The sequence below is a fragment of the Colias philodice genome, chromosome 11, assembly GCF_061535455.1.
Source record: "Colias philodice isolate Cphi_HAF_F1 chromosome 11, ilColPhil1 Martin Lab GWU primary, whole genome shotgun sequence".
Taxonomy (NCBI): domain Eukaryota; kingdom Metazoa; phylum Arthropoda; class Insecta; order Lepidoptera; family Pieridae; genus Colias; species Colias philodice.
Window position 1 is genome coordinate 12,021,845 of NC_143096.1, and position 24,004 is coordinate 12,045,848.

The following is a 24,004-nucleotide window of genomic DNA, read 5'->3' on the forward strand; positions in this document are numbered from 1 at the left end:
TATATTATGTTCCCACTGCTGGGACACGAGTCTCCTATGAGGGTTTAAGCAAATAAATAATTATAAATAAATAAAATATATTTCAGGACAATTTTCACACACCGCACGATCTGATCCTAAGCTTTCGCTTGTGTTATGGAAACCAGATGGCTGATAAGTATAATTATAATAAATACTTATATAGATTATTAACACCCAGACACAGAGCAAACATCTATGTTCATCACACAAATATTTGCCCCGGGTGGGAATCGAACCCACGACCTCTGGCTTGGAAGGCAGGGGCACTACCAATTATTGTGTTATGTACATGTATGGTATGTTTTTCTTATATATTGGTTATTAATTACTGAATATATTTAACACCATAATGTTTCAACAACGCAATTGAGTTGCTCTGTAAGTTTGACTCTCATCTTTAACTAGGCGTTCATATTTTACACACGATACCAAATCTATGAGAAACTGGAATGCAGATTTATTTTTGCACAATAATTTAGTTAGATTATATTTATAAGCCATCATTAAATAAGAGTTAGATAACAATCTCTTAGTAAATTACTAGGGAAGAATAAACTAAAGGACGACCTTGTATAATTTATAAAGACATGGCAAGGTTCTTAATAAAATAAATTATATTCAGTCACTGAAGCTATATTGCATTACTAAATTACATATTTATCAACAAAACGTAACCCAGTAATTATAGTATAATAACAAAGATTAAAAATATCAATCACAGATTAATTCACTATCAAATTAACATAATCATTTATTGTACTTTGATTTTCTTTTCCTTCGCTATTAATTTTTTTCCTAATCTAAAAATGAACCTTATGAGCAATACTTTAAGGTACAATGTTATTAGCAGGATTGATAGCAATGTTAGGAATAATCGAACTTCATAGTACTCGATGAAGCCGTACATGCCAGCAGTTGGTGGTTGGAGGTGGTCTCCGCCGTGTCGAATAATATGCTCGATCCACCACACAGCGTTTTCCAAAGGTGGGACTGGATGCTCTCTCATCAAGGAACGCAATCGAATAATGTTCTTTTTATAGCTGAAAGAAACACATTGAATTGATGTTATGGATAAACTAATGAAACATGAATGCACTAAATTGATAGGTGATAATGATACCAACAACAACAGAAGGATAAATATCGATGCTGATAAGTGATAGTATGCTGTTATATGGATACGGTAATTTTTAATTTCTTAATAATACTCAATCAATCATTTAGTTTAAAATATTATCACTTTTGGTATGCATACGAGTCTAGTGCTAAATTTTTCTGACTCTTAAAAATTCCCTTGTGTTTCAATGTAGATTAAATAACATACCTCGGATCCTTGATAACAGTTTCAAGGGCATTTTTAAATCCTTCAGTTGTAAGACTAGGAAATTCTAGACTCATTCCTATTTTATGGCGAACGTATTTTTCGACATTATACCATTGATCAGCTAGCATTGGAATACCGATAAGTGGTACTGCAGCATTAATGGCTTCGTCAGTTGATTGTAATCCACCTTGTGTTACGAATACTTTAACATTGGGATGTTCTGGAAAGATATTGTGATATTAAACGACAAAGGAAAAAATTAATGCAATTAAAAACTTAAGAATAATTTTGGGACACCAGTTTCGTTGACTCACTATTCCATCAACTCATCAATGGCCAGAAAAGTGTGACTACACGTTAGTAATAAGTAACAGAAATACTGCATAAACTTAATGAATATAAGGAAAATAATAACTATTATAAATATAAATATCCAATGCGGTTGTAGAAGGTAAAAATGTATTTTATACATACTTAAGAGATCAGTTTGTGGGAACCACTTGGACGTTTTGATATTTTTAGAGTTTCCAGGTAATGTGTCACTGTCCCATTTCCACAACACATCATACGGTAGTTCCGACAAAACGTCTGCCATAACTTTAATTTTATCAGGTTCAAGATCATGTGATTTCACATTAGATCCAAAACTTATATAAATAACACCGTTTTTAGATGAATCCAGGTATTTTTGGAGATCCTGCAGAAAACATACAAGCTTATTTACATTTTATCCATAATATTTACGATTATGGAATACGGTCTAATTTACTTTACATTTGGCAAAGGTTTGTCCAGCGCTTGATGTATTCCTCCAATATAGAGAATGTTTGGAGCAACTGGTCGATTGTCAGCCCAGAGAGGGTGTTCATTAACAAGAATCATTTTTACGTTCCTGAATAAGGTTTCGAAGCGAGGCATGTCCTCACCAAAGTACTTTCCAGTTAGCTTATAATCCAGATGCTGCGTACTATAAATATGATAGACTAGAGTTATGAATGAAAATGTTTGACTGATTTTCTCAAGTAGTGTTAAATTGTAAATACGTTGTTGGAGTGGTGTTGGATACAGGAAAGGATGTATTGGAGAACCTGTTATGGCATATTGTGGTGCTGCGACACCCAATGAACTGATTTGAATCATTGGTGCCTTAATAATATGGCTCAATCCTATCGCAGCTCTGACACATGCTTCGACAATCACTAAATCGTACGTATCTCTTTCTTCCAAAATGGCTTTTTGTACTTCAGGTACTTCTAGTTGGGCTTCAAATATTAAAGGCATTACTTCGAAAATTGCTCTTAATTGTACCATGAATTCCTCTTTTCTTCCCCTAGCTGATGATATTAATTGACCGACATACTTATATGATACATCGTGTACGTCAATTTCTGTCAGGTTTGTCGGAGATTTACCCTTAGGGAACACTGGATCAGGGGTAATTAGAACAACATCATGACCTCGTCTTGCTAATTCATGCACTATAGGTCGGAATACCACTTGGTGACTTATCGACGGTGTAGGAAATATAGCTAAAATCCTTGCACATTCTACTGAATTTAATACAATCGATGCTATTATTAATATCAACCAACGCAACATATTGTACACACAAATATATTATCACTACTAAATTAATGTTATAGTGTTATTTCAAATTGACGTAGCATTAAATATTTTATCAATAGGATTAGTATTGGGTCGGATAAATAATCACAAACGATTCGAAAATCTTTCACGTGTGTATGTTATCTTTCACCTCATTGTGTACTTAAGCTGATATCTATATTAATGTTTCAATGCATTCTTTATATTCTTAACTGTCTGTATTAATACTATCTATATCATATCTATAGGTACTATTTGAAATACCTATTACGACAATAAGTTGGACTAAACGTATTGAATAAATGTTGTAGTTAACTTTATAAAGCAAATTCAAAAGTTTTTAAGAATGTATGGGTTTATGGATGCATGTTTGTTGCTCTTTCTCGCGAAAACTACTGAACATATTTGGATGATACTTTGTAGTGTTGTAGCTTATCATATGTAGCAGAATAACACAATATAAGCTGTCGACATAATATATTATATAGACTCTAGTTTTAGGTTCGCATTAAGCAATAATCGTATAAATTACACCTAGCTTACCAATTGTAATAATCATACTAGAATTAGTTTATTCATTATTCTTTGTCAACCCACAATCCAGGAATATAAATGTGCATATGAAACGAAACATTGCCTTATCTTTGTTATAAGAATGCAGTTTCTCATATTTATGTAAATAATAATACTTAACCTTTTAGTTTTATTTATTAACATGCAGTTTTCGAAAGAACGCTCATATCTTATTAAATTAAATCATAATTAAAACACTTCCAACGATATTACAATAATGACAATTGATTTATATAGTATTTGTGTTTTAAAATAATAGAAATATTTTTTTAATAATGGAAAGGGTTTTCTCGACCTTGTTTTCGTTGTGAATAAAAACTGTCACTGTTTCTTCATCAAACTCTTTAACTGTATATAATATTCATAGATTTATTTTTAAATATTACATTCCTAATTTCATTCTCGTCTTTTTAATAAGTGTAAAAAAAATATAACACAAGTCTAACACTATTTTAGTTATGACGAATAAAAAAGACAAGGAAAACGTTACTTATAATACTGTTTTCCTTTCAAATTATTAATTCCATATATCCAATACTTACAGTAAATCCCTCATTAAGCATACGAATTCCCTATTCATACATTCATAAAATAACTTCACCCTTAATAAAACGCATTACGTATTACTTACTTTCATTAAAAACAATCAATCCATTCTACACAATATACAATATTGTATTACAGAATATTTATAATTTCGTATAATTTAGAATTATCTTTCTATCCCCTGGACTATTTAAAAGAAAATGACCCATAATTGATAATGCAATAATAATGTGGAACCGCGCAGTATTTATTTCACAATCATCTGGTTGAATTTGCTATTTGATTGAATGGCTAGCGCCTACATTGAATAACGACATTAATTAATTAATGACTAAAGGACAAACTAAAGGACAAAACGTCAAGTTGTTGAATGTAACGTTCAACGTCTTCACTGAACCTATTTAGCATACCTCGTTTTGGATAAGCGGATGGGTTAGGTAAGATTCGTGTTTTTTTTTTAACTACACAAAAATAGAAGCCCGGCGAATCAGGGCTCCATCGGCTCTCAACCGTCTTCTTGAGGACGTTTGGAAAAAGTAAATTATGTCGTCATTCAATGAACGCGCTAGTCATTCAGTCAAATAGCAGATTTAACCGAAGACGGTGACTCTATACTTTTAATGCGTAGTTATGTAAATCTCAGTAATATACAATTGTAATACACATGTTTATTATTAAGCCACGCGCCATTTCGTTATTAACATTTTTCGTAAACATTGTAAAGGATTTTAAGAAGGATAATATTATAGCGTTTTAAAGTGAAACTTTTATTACATCGTCTCAAACTTTTTGGTCTGTGTAGCGCATGTCGCGTGACGGTCGGCTGCCGAGTAGGTATAAAGGTTCGGAAAGTTTCACTTTTACCGTGGTTTCATAAAACCTTGATAAAACCACACAATATATATAGCTTTCAGCACCTATTCATGAATTTTATTTACAGCATTTTAAAGTATAAGTTTCTTCACCCGTATGGCTCCGCTCCTGTTGGTCTTAGCGTGATATTATATACTATACAGCCTATAAGCCTTCCTCTATAAATGGGATATCTAACACCGACATAATTTTTCAAATCGGAACTGTAGTTTCTGGGATTAGCGCGTTCAAACAAACAAACTCTTCAGCTTCATAATATTAGTAAAGATAAGTATAGATTTGCCCTTAAAGATTACAATATGTACGATGACTACCCCAAAGGTCCACGGGACTTCACACTAAACTTTCATAACAAAAACACATGATACAACAAAAACCGAATCTAGTTTCACTTGAATTGTGACGAATCAAAAAATAATGACTAATCCCTTCTAAGGATGGTATTATTCCGCCATTGTCCGTAGTTGCAGTTTTGAGGTACAATAAACTTTAGGAAATAATTTTATGGTAATTCTTGGAACTGATTGCGAATGTTATGAAAAGAGCGCCACATTATTATGTGGTTTTACTATAGTTTTTTTATGTTTTATTTCTACTGCTTGACTTGTTTACATCTAAAAGTTTAAATAAGACTTGAAATAATTACAGATTATTTATAATAAGAATATTTTTCTTCTAAAAAATATTAAACTATTTCTATTATTTTGTAAATTGTAAAATAAATAAATATTTTTCCAAATTTATATACCTACCGAATTTTCTGTTATTTATGAAACACAAGATTTCCGCCCGCGGCTTCGCCCGCGTTTTCAAAGGAAAACCCGCATAGTTCCCGTTCCCGTGGGATTTCCGGGATAAAACCTATCCTATGTGTTAATCCAAGTTACCCTCTATATGTGTGCTAAATTTCATTGTAATCGGTTCAGTAGTTTTTACGTGAAAGAGTAACAAACATCCATACATCCTTACAAACTTTCGCCTTTATAATATGTAGTTATTTTTTATCAGTTTAATGTTACTTCTATCTGTCTTTAATACAATTAAAATCAGTCTCATCATTTTACATGCAAATATTACTCGATTGTTGAGTAATAAAGAATATTTCCGGGTTTCCGATAGCATCTAATGTTTTATGGATGTTGGCTTGGCGCCAAAATTGCAGCCTTCCGAAGTACGATCTTTGATGGGAGACAAATGACTCTCTAATCTGTGGTTTTTACAAGGTCTTGAGGGTCTTTATTTTCTAAAGACAATGAAGAAATCCCCATGTATAGGTTGTTTTTCTTGAAGGTAAAACATATCTTGAGCGAGATGGTGTCGATGATTTCAGAAGATAGTTCTAAATCAATTGAATGTTTGGCGCATCTAAATATGTATGTTAATTTGTTAGAGCTTCTCTACAAATATTATGTTTTTCATAGGATATTATATAGTTACTAAACATTTCTATTTTATTTTATATATTTAGGTAAAATTCGTTACATTGAAATAAATAAATAATAAATATTATAGGACATTATTACACAAATCGACCTAGTCCCACAGTAAGCTCAATTAAGGCTTGTGTTGTGGGTACTAGGCGACGATAAATATAATATTTAATAAATACATATATAGATAATAACACCCAGACCCAAGAACAAATAATTGAGTTCATCACACAATTATTTGCCCTGACCGGGGATCGAACCCGGGACCGTCGGCTCAGTAGGCAATTACTTTACCACTGCGCCAACCGCGTCGTCAAATGAAAATCAATAAAATTTACTTGGTCCTCCAATAATAAAGAATAGAAAGTGAAAAGAAATGTTTTCAAAGCATACTTTTTCAACCAGATCAGAATTTTTTAATTAAAAAGTATTGAATCATCATAGATTATAAAAATGAGCCCTAAATGCGTCATTAGTAAGCTAATGATATGTGTAACACTTGATGTTTGCCAAACATTATAATTTGCTCTGCAGTTCCGGCGTAATCGATTATCGAGCATTCAAACATAAAAAACACTGTGAATCGAGCCTCGCAAGATGAAGTTCATATTTAGTTGTGGTTTTCGCAACTTTCCAATAAGATAATTCTATTTATAAGTAACGTAAAGGGTTGGAACGAAAAGATAATTATTAAAAAAACAAAAACATTTTTCACTTTCAACATTAATAAAAATCATGTTCAAAATGATGAATAGCCTGTTCGTTACACAAACGAAAATTCACAACTTATCTATACTTCTATAACATCCACATCACATAGTCCTATAACTTAACATCACTTTTCAATCCTATCCTCCTAATATTATAAATGCGAAAGTTTGTGAGGATGTGTGTGTGTGCGTTTGTTACTCTTTCACGCAAATACTACTGAACCGATTACAATTTATTCTATGTTCATAAACACTAAATTGAAAATGTACAACACAGAGGTTAATTTTTTATTATTTTAGTATCTGAGTAACTAGATATAGATAGTATTAAAATAATTACATGACACTGTGACACATTGTGAAATATATAATTTTAGACAGACTTCCCTCATCCTTTACCTTCCTTACTTTATCTACACAACTATTCAATTGGAAAGTGGTATATCCCGAGTATGTAAATTATAGGAAAAAGTGCTATTTTTATATTATATAATATTATTATTGAAAAACAGCACATGTACATGAAACTTCCGAATACACAAAAGTTTACAATTTTACTCAAAATGAATGCAAATCTAACAATACCTATCGATTAATCTGCTCTACAGAGCGCAGTAAAAAATAAACATTCATGAATTAGAGATACTAAGAATAAATGAAACATCAATCATGAAATTTCTTTGTCCTCACGAGATTTTTATATGAAGATATGAGGAAGAATTAATATAAATTTAATTTTTCATTGATTCCTGGAAAAGCTTCCGATTTGTGCAAAACTGAATAATATTTTCAATGTTCATTATTGAATATCTGTTGAATATTTCAAACCTAAGTAAATATATCTGTCTGAATAAATTAAACTTATTTTATTTTTACCTTTACACTGAATGCATGCATCGTAAATTGTTATAAATTTTATAATATTACTAGCTGTGCTCCGCGGTTTTACCCGCAGTGCTCAGCTCCTATTGGTCTTAGCAAGATAATATATAGCCTATAGCCTTCCTCGATAAAATGGGCTATCTAACATCGAAAGAATTTTTCAAATCGGACCAGTAGTTCCCGAGATTAGCGCGTTCAAACAAACAAACAAACTCATCACCTTTATAATATTAGTATAGATATAAACTATCTATCTCTACATATATGAAAAACGCCAACCTTTTATAAACAAAACCTTGCCAACTACGCCTGCGTATGAAAACCAAAGAAAAATTAACGAAAATATGAAATCTTTTACCCACGGGGTGGAGTAGGAAAATCGTGCGCGTGCGCCGGTAAGCATATAAGGCGGACGACAGCGCTCGCGCCGCATTGCTGTCAACTGTGTGTGTGCTATAATGGCTGTGTTACTTGTAAGTTAAGTGTTTAGTTCTATTTAGTTTTAAATTGGTTTTGGAAATTGGAGTAATTAATTTTCTTAAAAAAAACTATAAAAATCATAGTCAACTTTTATTCAAAAACATTTCAATTTGAAATATCGCAATTTATCAGTTTGATTTTATTAAATTTACTTACTCCTAAATTTACAATATTAAACATATTAAACAATATTTAACTCCTAAATATACATGCTAAATACGTAGAATATATTCAAATACTAATAAAACAATATTTCCGTAAGTTTCTTTCTAATTTCTAAAATTATACATAATTTATAAATACAATAATAATTGTGTCTTACCTCAATATTCAAAAGATTTATTTTATATACCAAGATTATAATTGTTCGAAAACAAAGACAACCTTAATTTTATCTTTAACTGTCATTTCTGTAACTGAAATTATTCAACCCAAAAACTCAAGCTTGAATGATTAAAATATTATTCTTTTTCGGCAAACCTATGTGGAAACAGTAGATACGTAAACCTATAGTCATTATTTATGTTATGATTATTTAATTAATAAAAAACAGCATCTATAACGGTGCATTAACATCAAACGAGCGAATGCTAAATGTGCATTCTAATTCTAAAACTGAATAATACTGAATTGGAATTTTCGTTTTACACAGATCACGAAAGAAATCTCTTGCTCTAGCTCTATGTTCGTTTGATCTAAATGCACCGTTTGAGGGTTATGTTGTTTTTAAACTATCACGTAGAAAAATTTACATCATAATCATCTAGTAATTTCATTGATTATAGTATATTATACTTGAATACAAAAGTGTTACCAATTCGGTCTAACTTTGTGTCTGTGTGATACGTAATTTTGTAAAAGCATTTCTGTGTTTGCTAATGTCTTCAGCTTGAAGAAAAGCCGACATTTATCACTTTCATTGGTCTTTTGATCTTATTGGTTTCGGTTCCTTATCTTATAAGTTTACGGTTACTATAATTTTTCAGCACTTTTTACGAGTGCAATATGATCAAACCTATAGTATCAATGCAAGTTTAATTAGTTTGGATTTGCTGGTAAAGTTTCTGATTTATATTTAATCATTAAGTCCCTTACATTATACTACATTAAGTCTCTTACATAATACTACATTAAACAATAATTATTTATTTATTAACAACAATAAGTTGTAAAATCTATTTCTGTGATTCCCGTCCGATGCCTTTGAACTCAAAACCTTACAACCTTCAGTTTACAACACTTACCTAACACCGAGAAACACAAATTATTCTAAAGCATCCTTTATTGTTATAAAAATCAACAAGTTTAGTAATTCTTATCAGATCAACACTTCCTAAGTTATATCTTCTCACGCCATCTTTTTGTTTACAACTTTAATGTGACGACGGAACAAAATATTCCGATTTAATCTATATTGTGAAATAAAAAAACTACTAGTGTTCTTGGTATGTAATTACAAGTTTTTTTAGTTCAAAATTTGGTTAGGAATTATCCTATTTTTGATGTAATGTAGAGCAGCGTGTGACGATGAAATTAAAAGTCATTTATCACTATCTTTTGCAGAGAAAAATTTGCATTGCAAGTGATTGCAAAGTTTACGATGAAATATGACATTTTTATGGTTATACTTCTTTAATATTAATTAATGCAATAAACAAATAATTATTGTCTTATCACATGACAGATAAAACCAAAGAAATATCGTAATATAGAATTAGTCCTAGAAAAGTATTCCCTAAGTACCTTCTTCTGATCGGGTCCCAAGGTGCTTTTGAACTTTTCTTAATACGGACCCAGTCGATAATCTTAATATAGATATATAAATCTCGTGTCACAATGTTTGTCCTCAATGGACTCCTAAACCACTTAACCGATTATAATAAAATTCGCACACCATGTGCAGTTCGATCCAACTTGAGAGATAGGATAGTTTAAACATGTAGGTACCACGGGCGAAGCCGAGGCGGACCGCTAGTATAGATTTATAAATCTCGTGTCACAATGTTTGTCCTCAATGGACTCCAAACCACTTAACCGAATATAATAAAATTCGCACACCATGTGCAGTTCGATCCAACTTGAGAGATAGGATAGTTTAACATGTAGGTACCACGGGCGAAGCCGAGGCGGACCGCTAGTTTATTAAAAAAAAACATGTTATTTATATAAAAGTCTGTATACACTCCTCAGTATTTCCTTCACGCGTAGCCAAGCAACCGTAGAATAACTCTTACATCAGACAACTATGGAATCGCTATAATTATACGTATAGTTGACATATTGTGATGATTCGCGTCGTTGCTCCTTAATGCAAGTGGCCTCAATCATCCCTTGTTGCTTAAACGTTGAGAAATGTGTAGCTTTTACTAGACTGTCACTGTTTGTTGAAGTTTGAGTTCGTTGCTCTTCCAGTACGTTATGTACTTAGTATAATTTTTGTGGATCATCTTACGTTTTAACGCTTCTAAGGTAACATCTTCACTACATAGTATAAAACAAAGTCGCTTTCTCTGTCCCTATGTCCCTATGTATGCTTAAATCTTTAAAACTACGCAACGAATTTTGATGCGGTTTTTTGTAATAGATAGAGTGATTCAAGAGGAAGGACTTAGTATATAATTTATTAGGTTTTAGACAAAGCGGGCGAAGCCGCGGGCGGAAAGCTAGTAATTAATAAGTTTCGATAACAGAATCATTAGAAACCATTCATGGTTAAGCTGTAGAAGCCCTCCTGGGCTCACAGAGACACTACAAAAAAATTATTCATATTTTTGCTATTTGTAATTAACCGACTTCAATAATGAGGAAGGTTCTTACAGATTATTTTACTAATATATAATAACGAACTAAGTATATCAACAAAAAGAAACATAAATAAAATGTTAATAATGATAATTTTTAACTCCAGTTACAGGAATTTGTTACGTGTTGTGACTATTAAATAGATTGTTACCGTTAAGAACCATTTTTGGTAATGTTACACATTCAAAAAATCTCGTTGGTCATGACCACGTCTATTTTTAAAACTAAGCATGCAAGAATGAATATTATGTACCAGGTTCAACGATCTCATTAGGTACCTGTTGTCAAGAAAAGAAGTTACGTATTGCATTGTTTGTTTTTGATCTAGATTTTTAAATATCTTTTAAAATAATTAAGCCTTAAGCATTCCAAAATGTGTTTGAATATGTTCTCTGGATTTGTAATTCGATATATTTTTAATTATATTTTGTTCTTTTTAACGAAGTTTAAAGAATTATAGTTATTTTATTTTCCTATTCATTTTGGATTCTTGCGAGTTCCTAATTGTATGTAGTGACCATTTCGTCTAGATAGAAAGAAAATAATTTAAATTGCAAATTGAGTCTTCTAGAAGCACTTCTAGAAGTCTTTGAATCGTCATAACATAGTTTTTCATTTACCATCGATTCGAAAAGCAGTTCTCTTGCAGTTCTAAATCATAATGTAACTAAATAATATGCTTCACTTTAAAACACAATAAAACATTATGTCACACGTCTTCATTTACGATCAGTGACACGAATGTAGGTTAAGGTCCGACGACACTTTAATACTAATGCTGTTTTAGTAGAACTTCCTTCCGAAATTACCGAATGTGTGAAACAAAATTTAAATAAATCATATGATCTGTGAAATGGATATTAACATTTAAAAAAAAGACGGTTTGCACTCCGGGAGTGCCGGCAGAAGTGAAAACTTGATTATTAACGTTGAGCATGTTTGATATCCATCCGTCTTACGCTTTTTCGATCAGGTCACGTGTCCTGACGCGAGTTTAAGATTTTATACCCATAACCTATTACAGAAAAAGTGCTTAACGCCGCTAAAGAAGTTTTCACTTCAAAAATAATAAGATTTTCCTTTACATCAGCTTGAATACAAGAATTTTATAAATGTTTGTAAGTATGTTAATGTGTTTGTGTGTAAATGTTTCGTACATTTAAAATAATATTTTTCTTTACAACTCGTTTAGAAGCATTTATTAAAACTATTTACAAGTACAAATACTAAATGAAACATTTTTGTATGTTGGTTCCTTATATAGTTAAAACGGATGAACAAACATACCAACTTACAAATTCAGGTATTTACTGATTTAATTGATCGAATCACATTGATTCTATTCCCAATGAGTTCTTGTCATCAATACTGTGATTAAGTAAACAACGATTAATTATTGCAAATATATTCTCTATTACGTATTCAACTAAATTAAGAATGGCTATGTTAATTTGTTGTATCATCGATAAGATATAGCTGATAATAGCTTTATAAAGACGCTGGTATGTGTGCTATAGCCAAGAATACAGTGTCTGCATGCATTTCCGGATCTTTTTTAGGATATGTGTAATACAGTGGTATTTTAATAATAAACCAACAATATAAATTATATTTTATCCTATCCTACTAATATTAAAAATGTGAAATTTTGTGGGGATGCATGTATGTATGTATGTTTGTTAATCTTTCACGCAAATACTACTGAACCAATTACAATGAGCACACATATAGAGGATAACTTGGATTAACACATAGGATAGGTTTTATCTCGGAAATCCCGCTTGAACAGGAACTATGCGGGGTTTTCTTTGAAAACGCGAGCGAAGCCGCGGGCGGAAAACTGTCGCTAGCCACCAATGACCATGGTCGGTAGCCCGTTTGCGCCGATCCAATCAACACAAAGACCACACTCTACAATTCACTACATTTAAGATTTCATATCGAAAAAGACATAACACTCGCATAAGCAACTACGTCTAACCTTAAACAGATAGAGGTGGCTTGACTTACTCCCAAAATTTGAAATCTATCAAGTTTCCCAAAATTTAAACTCTATCAAAATTCGCAATACACTTAACACCTCGTTTCGTAAGAGTTTTCCGGCCATCTGGCCTCTATATCGAAGGATGGTGACTATCTTGAATCATAATTAGACAACGAAATCTATTGGGACGTTAGACAGTCTCTGAGACATAAATTCTGTCAAACGTTTTAGCCCTTTGTGCATACGTAATACCGCAGATTAAGTAAGAACGTAAATAATTATAATACATGAGTTTTAGACTTGGTTTTAGAATATAAATCGGTGTTTTAATGATCTATTTTTCGGTTTGTAAAATGGTATAGAGTGAGGACATTTTATTGCTTAAAAAAACTAAATTATATTGATAAGATAGAGTAGATAGAGTCTATTTATATGCCTTTAATTAACTGGTTATCAATGAAAGTCAACGTTAAACATTATTTATATTTTACTAATATTATAAATGTGAAAGTTTGTGATGATGGATGAATTTATGTATATGTTTGTGCCTTTTACATGCAAACAACACTGAACTGATTTTCATTGTACTTAGCAGTGATGTAGCTTATGTACCAAAACAACATGCTTGGCACAGCTGTTATCTTATAAGTAAAATTAAATTTATAATTCTATGATTTTGAGTTACCCTTTAAATAGTAAACACAAAACCATATAACACAATATGGATCAGCTATGCATCGTAAAATAATAAAAATAATACAATTTTGGTTTTCAGTTTGTATTTGCAGCAATTTGCGCAGTCGGCGCCGCACCGCCGCAGCAGTATTATAATGCGCAGACACATGCGTCACTGCAACAAGCTATTCCGTAAGTTGTTTACTTTAGTCTTTAATAGAGAAGACTTTATAGGAACATTTCCATTTCTAACGTGAAACTTCTTTATAGGCGCGTTGGGACTAAAATTTTAAGCCCGCGTCAGGGCAATACCGAGTACCGATCACGGAGTAAGGCGACGATTTTAGAACCTTTGAATCTTGCCAAAGAAGTTTCACTTCTGACAAGTGTGTTCATACAATATACTTGCTCTTATTTGTGAATTTATGTAAAAATGTGATTTTTTTCAGACTGGAATATTATTTAAGTGCAAATAACCCAGGAGCAGTTTATTACTACAGTCAACAACAGAAAGAAGGTAATTATAATTTTATTTCATTTACAAATCGATATAAAAACTACATTATATTTTTTTTAACTAGATGCTTATGATAAGTAACTAGGCATCCCACTTCTACAGCGTAAAAATAATAATCAATCAAGCCCTTACAGTAAGTAATATAACACGTTATTTTTTCTTTTACAGCGAATGAAAATAGCGAGACGTCATCAAGACTAGAAAATCTAGATCCAAATACAGAAGTAGAGTTAGTACCTGGTGTACAACAACCTCAGCAACCACCACAGCAGGTAAATACTAAGAACAACGTTATTAATGTCTCAGTGATAAAAATAACTTAAATTAAAAACTAATGTTTTAATGATAGTATGTCTTAATTATAAAAATTATCAACTACAGTTTAAAAATTTGAAGCTAGATAAGCGTGTTGTTCAAACGATCTGCAGATTTAGGTATACAATATTAACCGTTATAATTTGAAAATTGCAACAAACAACATAGTAAGGAATACACAACAATTTCTCTAATACTTTAATAAGTATAATAGATACATTTTAAATACATCAGACACTTTTTTGCATTGAATAGTGCACAAGTAATATGTATAACTAAAGCTATCGCTTATTTTTATACGATCTTAATGAACATCATTTTTTAGCGCCTATATGAAAAATTACTATGTTGTTTCTCTTCTACAATTATGCTATTACATTTTCGTAAACTTATAAAATGTTCTCAATTTTTTCAGCAACCTGTGTATCCCACTATTCCCGGATTGTTACCGGGCCAAAAAGTTTACATCTTGATGCAAGGGTAGGTACATTTATTTAATAATTTTCTTTCGATAGTATTGTCCTAATTCTCAATTCTGTAAAGTTAATGAAACTCTCTAGATAACAAGATTTTGTTGCATATTTCCCTGTACATATTGAACTAACTCCCAAAACTTGAATCCAGAAATAATTGCACCGTAATTTAACAATAAATTCATTTATATTTTACAGGCCCGGTGGTGTGAATTACCGACCTCTTTACATCCTTTCACAAATGCCTGTACAAAACCCTGGCTATACTGGTAATTGTGACATAAATCTAATTTATTTTCTGTTCGCTTTTTATTAATATAAAATATTTATGATTCAGTCATGATATTAAATGACACCGACAGTCCGACAAGCTTTCCCAGCAAGCAACGTCTACATCATACTGTGAATTCTATGATTAGGGAAATTTTCATTGAACAGTTTCTGTTATTCCAAAGTTGTAAGCATAGTTAGTTTTAATCTTAGACTGTCTGTGTCCATTAAATTACTTATTCTCTACACAATAACAAACTATTAACAAAACATCGATACACAGAAATTCATTATATTAATTTATTGTACGATAAATCGTAAATGATATGATATTAAACGTATATAAAAATAATAATTGATTATGGACATTGCAGTATGTAATTAAATTTGATTCACTCCACAGGTTACCAAAACTCAATCCTAGTTGATCATTCCGGCCGGCCGCTGCAGAACCCTAACGCATTTGGTGCCCAAGTCGCTCCCTACCCGTTTGGGTTTCAAAATCCTTACCAGTAGGTTACTATAATACTTTATTTTAAAACTTAAAAGTATAGCCTTAGTTTATGTTGAATTTAATTATAAATAAACATATTAATGTTTTAACATTACGAGATTAACTTAAAGACCTCTAGTTTTAATCCTTTTAAACTGATATTTATCATTGATTATTATTATTAAAGTGGTCGGTTGCCTTTGCCTTGTATGTCATTCCTGAATTATTCAGGTAGTAAAAAAAACATTCATGTTCGCATCAGTACTTCCCAATATTACCGCTACAAACATTATATTAAATAATATTTTACAATTATACAATACAATAATAATGACAATAATTTAAGACCAATTCATGCGGGTTACAGTTTGAACCAGCTAGTTCTACAACATCAACCTCAAATAGAGCCTGAAGAAAAAGCTAATGGTAAGGTAAGACTACTTTAGATGTTAATGAAAAATAGTTCATATTTAAAGCGAAAGTATTTTTAATCTGTATTCGTCCTGAACTCCTGAATATGTAATACTCTACGTTAAAAAATTTGGTAAAAGCACATAAATTTTATATAAAAATAATTACAATAAATACAGGAACATTAAATAAATGTATGGAAAATTGTTTCTTAGTCTTAAAAATAAAGAAAAGATAGATTTTTACGAAGGAATAGCAGCAGATCGTTACCTGTAAATTTCAAAATAGTAAAGTATTTCGGTCGCTATCGTGTTAACAAGAAAATCCTCCGCACATACAGACACACGGACGTCCAAGACAGAACTTTTTTAAACTGTTTTTTAACTAGTTTAAATAACAAAAATGACATCAAAAATATCATGAATGTTAAAAATATCATGAATGTTAATAATAATGTTTTTGCAGTGAAATAGAAGAAATTATGTATGAACTATATAGATCTTAATAATATGTATTATGTCTGTACCTTAAAATAATTATTTCTAGAATATTCCAGGTTAAAAATAAACAAAATTAATTCATTACAACGTTTTTATTATATTATTTTACAATATCAAACGCTTAAAGTTTACACAACAAACCCCAAACAAACACCAAACACCAAAGTCCAAACACCACACACCAAACACCGAACACCGAACACCGAACACCGAACACCGAACACCGAACACCGAACACCGAACACCGAACACCGAACACCGAACACCGAACACCGAACACCGAACACCGAACACCGAACAACGAACAACGAACAACGAACAACGAACACCGAACACCGAACACCGTAACATGCATTTTGCTAAGAAATCACAAAAGAAACATTATTTTAAAACGACGTCTGTTTCATAGAAATCACTTAAACACATTTACAAGCAAACTGCATATAATTTACCAGAATAGCTCATAATTAGTGTCATCTATAAGGAAAATATCTCAGTAACTATTTGCAGGGAAACCCTGCGGGATGATGTTATAGCAAGCAAGAAGCTTTGAGTCGTAAAATAAGAAAAAGTCTGGCAAATTGCATATCTGATTGAATGTAACGAGTATTCAGCTCATAAAATGTAAAGGAATAAAATTGTTACTATAATAATATTCTAGTGTAATTTTAGCTTGTCAGTTTGTTCTTTGTAAGATATTTATTTTATTTGATAAAAATAACCTACATTATATTCACAACCCCACTGTACTAAGTTAGGTACTTCATTGCTTTATTAGCGATAGTATTACCGTCAGAAAATCTGGATAAAAAAACCTATATTCCTCGGTAATGATATCGCACTCTAATCGTAATATATTTTTAGACGACAGGAGGGGGTTATATATTGACCCCATAATTCTTAGCAAAATTACAAACTTTACCTCTTTATAATGTAACTCTACTTTCTCTATATTGATATCATTAAAATAGAATTGCTATCTACCATTTATTAATCAATTATTATAATATACTGTTTATTTTCAGAGCAATCAAATTCAGAGCAAAAATCGGCCAAGCAAGTGAATGCGGAACAGAAAGAAAATGTTGACTCTAGTAACGTTCGACCATTGAAAAATCAAAGGAATTAAAATAGTAATAAATTATATCATTATCTTAAATTATACATATAATTTAAGATAATGATGCCTTGAAAAAAAAATTTATAACCTTTGCCACGAACTAAACAGAATTTTGGTTTATTTTGCGAAATTCGATCCATTGTGTTTTTGAACTGCAAGGGTAATTAAATAAACAGTATTTTTATAATTATAAATTGTTTTATTTTCTCACCCTCTTTATTACTGGAAAGACAATATACGTCAAGAAAAGAAATCAACAAAGAATTAATTTTCTCTCAAAATTTAAACCAATTTGCAGTGAATACAGTTAGATTAAAAGATTAGAAACACATTCCCCTATTGGTACTAAGTCCCATTCGTGATTTTTTTATAAGAAATACAAAATATTCGAACTTATATATGTATATGGTTTTATAAGTCTAGTAGTCCTTTAGTAACTTTAACGATTCTTTATCAGTAAATTTCTATCTACCACAAGTTCTGAAAGTTGTTTGAACAGAAAACTAGTAAGAAACAAAGTTGAAAATTACATTAATTGGCTATCAAACTATCATCTTTATATAGCGATTTACATACAGCTACACAGATATACAGCTTTTATATAGAATTAAATTTACTTTGATACAAGTGATTGACTTAATGCAGAAATATAGATATTATCATAATATCTAATAATTTATAATAAACACAAACTTTACATTGAAAAAGACACAAATTAAAAGCAATTAGCAATTGTCTGAATGCACTTTCTTTTTGTTCCTAACAATATATATATATTTTTTTTTCATTTCATTTTTCTTTTCACACCAATAGCCAACAAATTTATGGATCCTACATCTTTCATAATATAAATGATAAACCTGGCTTCTAATCTTCGAAGTGCAATGCACCCGACACAACCTAAATAACTGCTAGACTAACCTTCAGATATATAAGGCGGATTGTACAAGATGAGTTTATATCAGCTTACATATTCATTGTGTGACTCTTAGCTCAAAAATACTAAAATCTTCTTCAGAGTTTTTTCTCTTACAACCCTTTAAACGTTAACATTTTATTTGGATTAGTTTTGCAATCGTGGAGTATCTATAATTATAATTTCTTATATTTTATTGATCGGAGTTAAGTCAGATTTTAATATAAGTAAAGAATATGTATACGTTCAAAAATTAACGACTACACTGCTTAAAAAAGGAATGCATTTTTAGGAAAAGACACTGTATCACATTCGTACGATCATTTCTTAACAATTTAAACATTTATAAATGCAATGGTACCTATGTTATGTTTATTGAAAACTAATTAATTAATTAAAGAATTCCAATATTATACATATTTGCAACTGTAAACTTCATGCTTGGTACTAGTTGATTGGAAGAAATTGCTATTTAGCAATAAAGCCGCCAATTGCTTCTGATATCCTTGTATTGTAAAATTAAATGTTGTGTGCAATAAAGAAAATATAACAATAACTATAACAATATAATATGCTCATGTAATATTTAGTTTTACTCATACATAAACATGTATGTACATACTTTTTACAAAACCCAACGTTCACTAAAAGCCTAAAATAGAAAGCATACGATCCGGTCCCTACCAGTGACTATCTTATTGCATCTCACTTAGGTCTTATCGTATATAATTACTTATTGAAACTAAAAAAAATTCGACCTGTTTATTTTGAACCTGTCCCGTTTTCGAATCCATCACAATTTGTACAAATACATATATTATAATAAGTACACAAATGAATGATCAAATCATCGTTGATTGATTTTTTAAAGAAGATGGGCTCACATGATCGCATCTTAATCACACGAAAGTTAATCAAGATGATATGGGAAGTTATCCCTTACATCAAGGTACCCTATTTTCATAATAAATCAGATATTAACCATATTTCCTCAATAAACGTTATCAAATGTTATCTTGAAATATTTACACCGTGTTGACCGACAACCGTTACCTACTACCTATAAAACCTTCTGTACAGCCTTAAATGGTGACTAACGGGCATCTTCCTGCATGATTGACTTACTGATAAATAATAATATAGACCGTATCCCTATAGACATAAGGACCATTTTATGCGGGTAGTTGCATAAATTATGCTCATGATTGAGAATTCATTGGTATCAGTAATAGAAATTGCTAGTTAGGACTTATTCGATTAATTGGTGATGAGATTATTGAAGTGGAACTATTAAACTGTTTGCTATGTAAATATAAATTGAATATAATAAGCTTCCTTGTTGGTCTGTACTCTGTAGGTCTGGATTCAATGCAACAACGATGGTTACGAATCTTAGCTTTATGGTATTTGAAATACCAAAGTAAATCATTTTTCATTTAATAGCCAGAATTATTTTGCAATTATTTTGGGAGATCACTGTCATAATATTCTTTTACCTGAATACACATAGACTTTAGGTATGCATAAGCATACCTACATTGCATAAAGATTTTACATCACCACGGCGCGGCTGTTCATTTATTTAGTTTTTTAGCATTACCTACTCTTAAATTCGGTTAAATTCCCATTAGTTAAATAATGACAATGAAATACAATCAATATAAGTTAAAATATATTCTATCACATTACTAATAATCTTTTAAAGTTTATAAGTAAGTTAATATATAATCAACATCAGAAAAACTAATCAAGTTAAACACAAAGAATTAAAAACATTAATATATTAAAACAAATAAAGTACCAGCAATTAATTATAACAAACGTAAAATGCACGAAATAATATCTTTCTATCGACTGCTTTCACAAACCGATGCAAGAAATGCAGTTCTGCCAATTTGTAAAACCGACAGTGTCCCATTTAACGCCAATCTCCGCAATCATGTCCGACAGTAAAACAAACCAATTACCATATTTATCCTTACAAGCTCCGTGACCTTGTTACTGCATCATTATATACGCATTTATCAAGCATGATTGATAGCTGTAAATATAATTATATAACCACCATGTCACCGATTTTCGTTAACCAAATTGAACCTTATCCGTTCAGGTATAAGGAATTAAAATAGCCTCAAATCGCAATGCAGCTTTATATCGACTCCCTATCAGAGTTGTCCAGCGAAGCGTGACCTCTACAAAACAATGCTAAACATAATACGCAAAAGTAAACAAAACTAGCGTGTCTCCACGACAGACCAATTTGTTTTGGGATGCAATTATGTTGACTCACTCGAATTAAGATAGCGCTTTCCAAACGAAAGGTGTCGGCCAATTATCGTCCGCTCGTTGAGGCAATTATAATCTTTTTGCTGAAGCCCCGTTACCTGAGCTTAGATGCTCGGCAAAAACGCAGCGGTCGCAGTCTGAGGGCCCACATCGCGCCGGGTGGACGTCATGTCTCCACGATTCGTTATCGCCTTGCTGGTTATAGTCTGCCTCTCGAGGGCAGCAGCCAGGCCGGTGCGGAGGACTCTGAACTTCAATATGTTCGTGCTGAAGCCGCTGCAGGATGAGCCGGAGCGTTCCATACTCGCTACAGAAGGGCTGTCGCGATTCGGTCCTATTTTGGAGTATTTGGTCCAACGAGTTCAAGGCCTGATGTCGGTAAGGTTGCCACCAGACGCTGGATATTATTCTGAAGCGCCAGTGGACGCGGATAATGAAGTCGATGTGCAAGAGTCGAGGATGCCGGGAGTCCCCGGCGTGGTTGTGAGACCGTCCCGGACAAAACCGGGGACATATGAAGTGGAAATTGACGTGGTGGTCGACGATGGGAAACCCACGATGGAAGATACACAGTGAATTTACGTGATAAGCCCGCATTTAACTAACGATTGTATTTATTCTTGCCATAATTTAAGACGATTAAATTATTTTTTATAATGTTGTAAATTTTATTTTAAAAATCTTTAGTAAGTAATTTTGCAATCAATATATTAAAGACCTATTAAGGTACTCTTTAGTAACTTTTTAGATGATATAACTCAAAACAAAATAGAAGTATAACTTTTGCCTATGATTCAAACATAATCAATCATTCAAATATAAAATCGTATTTGAGGTGTATCCTATAAAAAAATGCACCTAAAATTACTTTACCTGCTTTTTAAGTTGACATTTTTATTTATCTTTAACACAGCATTCATTGATTTACTATAAATTTTGAAATAGACATATCTATAGTTTTTTTATAAGTAGTACAATTTCCTATCATAATAAACAAACTTCTTATAACGCATTTTCATTCCACACAATAAGCTTTTACATTATTATTACAATTGCAGTATTTACTGTCTTAATGATAATGTGAACATGGCTTTAAATCAGCAAGGGATTATCGAATGTATTTAATACTAGGTTTCCGCCCGCGGCTTCGCCCGCGCATTCAAAGAAAAACCCGCATAGTTCCCGTTCCCGTGGGATTTCCGGGATTGCGCCATTTTCCCGGGATAAAAAGTAGCCTATGTCCTTTCTCGGGTATCAAAATATCTCTATACCAAATTTCATGAAAATTGGTTCAGTGGTTTAGGCGTGATTGAGTAACAGACAGACAGACAGAGTTACTTTCGCATTTATAATATTAGTATGGATTTTACTGCATATTTTGGAAAAATTTTATGAAATCCTTTCATTTAAATGTTTTTTTTTTTTAAATTAACTCTACATTAACATTAACTAACGTAATGTTTAAATATTAAAACCAGACACTACTGAGAGACAATTATGAAGTGCGAAAGATACATATGTAATTATATTTTTCCGACCATATAAACATACAAACAAGTTTACATCATAAAATATGTATAATATATATATAATGTAATAAAACCCTGCGCTAATCTTCTTATATATAAAAATGAATCGCAAAATGTGTTGGTAAGCGCATAACTCGAGAACGGCTGAACCGATTTCGATAATTCTTTTTTATTATATTCCTTGAAGTACGAGGATGGTTCTTATGTAGAGAAAACGTAAACATGTATCACGGGCGAAGCCGGGGCAGACCGCTAGTCTTTCTTATATATAAAAATGAATCGCAAAATGTGTTGGTAAGCGCATAACTCGAGAACGGCTGAACCGATTTCGATAATTCTTTTTTTATTATATTCCTTGAAGTACGAGGATGGTTTTTATGTAGAGAAAACGTAAATATGTACAACGGGCGAAGCCGGGGCGGACCGCTAGTTAGTTATAATTTTATCAATTTAAAATAGATTTACACCATAATTACCTATTATATCTAATAAATAAAAAAAATAACAAGTTTTCAAAACTGTTTTTGTTTTCATAAAATATATACTCTTAACGAGTTTTTTACTACAGTACCTAGGTACTATTAATCTCAGAGGGACATTTTTATCCCTCAACATAATGATACTTTTTAATGATACAGTCATTAGTAAGCAGTTCTAATCAAAATTCCAAGATAATGTTTTTATAGAGATTCTTCAACGAATTTTTATAAGAATACAGGATTGTTGTATGTTTATGGCTTATTTAAATATAAACGACGTAAATACTAGTAAAACAAAATATATAAAGGTATTTTAATGCAGTTTATATTACATTTTTTAATCTGATAATTTATGAACTGCCGAAATATCTACAGACTTAGTTTAGCTTTCATAGTAATTTAATAAGAACTCGATATAAATTCAAGCAATCTAGAAATGTAGCGCTTAACGTATCGCGTTTCTTTTCCAATACAGTTTAGTAATAAGTAGTATCCAAAAATTATTTTTTATGATACATATTAGTATTTCAATGGTTTCCTATCCTCACAATTAATTTTAAATCCATACATCTATTCGTCGTACTAGGATTTTAGAAATGTAACTAAGCTTTCCTAAAAACATTTGAAGTGTTATAAATAAAAAAATAAAAAATATATGACCAAAATTTACCGAGTCTACCTGTACTTTTCAATTCTCATCTGCACTCAGTTGGACAGCTTACAAGTGACGGCATAGTGATGAATCTTATTATTTTTTGCTCTGCTATCGTTCTAGATATTATGTCCCCTG

The 24,004-nt window shown here is 31.5% G+C and overlaps 2 protein-coding genes and 1 pseudogene across 3 annotated transcripts; 2 read left to right on the plus strand and 1 right to left on the minus strand.

The window, feature by feature from the left end:
* Positions 1–652: 652 nt before the first annotated feature.
* LOC149484907 (UDP-glucosyltransferase 2-like) lies at positions 653–2,957 on the minus strand. The gene is made up of 4 exons (XM_089700422.1): positions 2,120–2,957; positions 1,820–2,042; positions 1,346–1,565; positions 653–1,061 (listed from the first exon to the last, which is right to left on the minus strand). Exons 1-4 carry the CDS (start codon positions 2,942–2,944, stop codon positions 773–775), a joined length of 1,557 nt encoding a protein of 518 aa, XP_089556548.1. The 5' UTR covers positions 2,945–2,957; the 3' UTR covers positions 653–772.
* Positions 2,958–8,378: 5,421 nt separating this feature from the next.
* LOC149484908 (uncharacterized) lies at positions 8,379–18,049 on the plus strand. Of its 2 annotated transcripts, none has more exons than XM_089700423.1 (9): positions 8,379–8,437; positions 14,006–14,097; positions 14,355–14,422; positions 14,591–14,694; positions 15,153–15,217; positions 15,409–15,479; positions 15,884–15,992; positions 16,320–16,399; positions 17,910–18,049. In XM_089700423.1, exons 1-9 carry the CDS (start codon positions 8,423–8,425, stop codon positions 18,011–18,013), a joined length of 708 nt encoding a protein of 235 aa, XP_089556549.1. In that variant the 5' UTR covers positions 8,379–8,422; the 3' UTR covers positions 18,014–18,049. The 2 variants fall into 2 exon arrangements, with proteins under 2 accessions (XP_089556549.1, XP_089556550.1); XM_089700424.1 differs by having other exon boundaries at positions 16,320–16,404; positions 17,910–18,048.
* A 1,790-nt stretch (positions 18,050–19,839) lies between these two features.
* On the plus strand, positions 19,840–21,862 carry LOC149484909 (uncharacterized; annotated as a pseudogene).
* The last annotated feature ends 2,142 nt before the right edge of the window (positions 21,863–24,004 follow it).

Bases quoted from the DNA above. Each gene is read 5' to 3' on its own strand.
- LOC149484907 (XM_089700422.1), bottom strand. From the start codon at position 2,944: ATGTTGCGTTGGTTGATATTAATAATAGCATCGATTGTATTAAATTCA. The intron at 1,566-1,819 runs GTATGTATAAAA...ATATCTTTCCAG, and splicing joins CCCACAAACTGATCTCTTAA to AACATCCCAATGTTAAAGTA. The intron at 1,062-1,345 runs GTATGTTATTTA...TGTTTCTTTCAG, and splicing joins ACTGTTATCAAGGATCCGAG to CTATAAAAAGAACATTATTC.
- LOC149484908 (XM_089700423.1), top strand. The intron at 15,480-15,883 runs GTAATTGTGACA...TTCACTCCACAG, and splicing joins ACAAAACCCTGGCTATACTG to GTTACCAAAACTCAATCCTA. The intron at 15,993-16,319 runs GTAGGTTACTAT...CAATAATTTAAG, and splicing joins GGGTTTCAAAATCCTTACCA to ACCAATTCATGCGGGTTACA.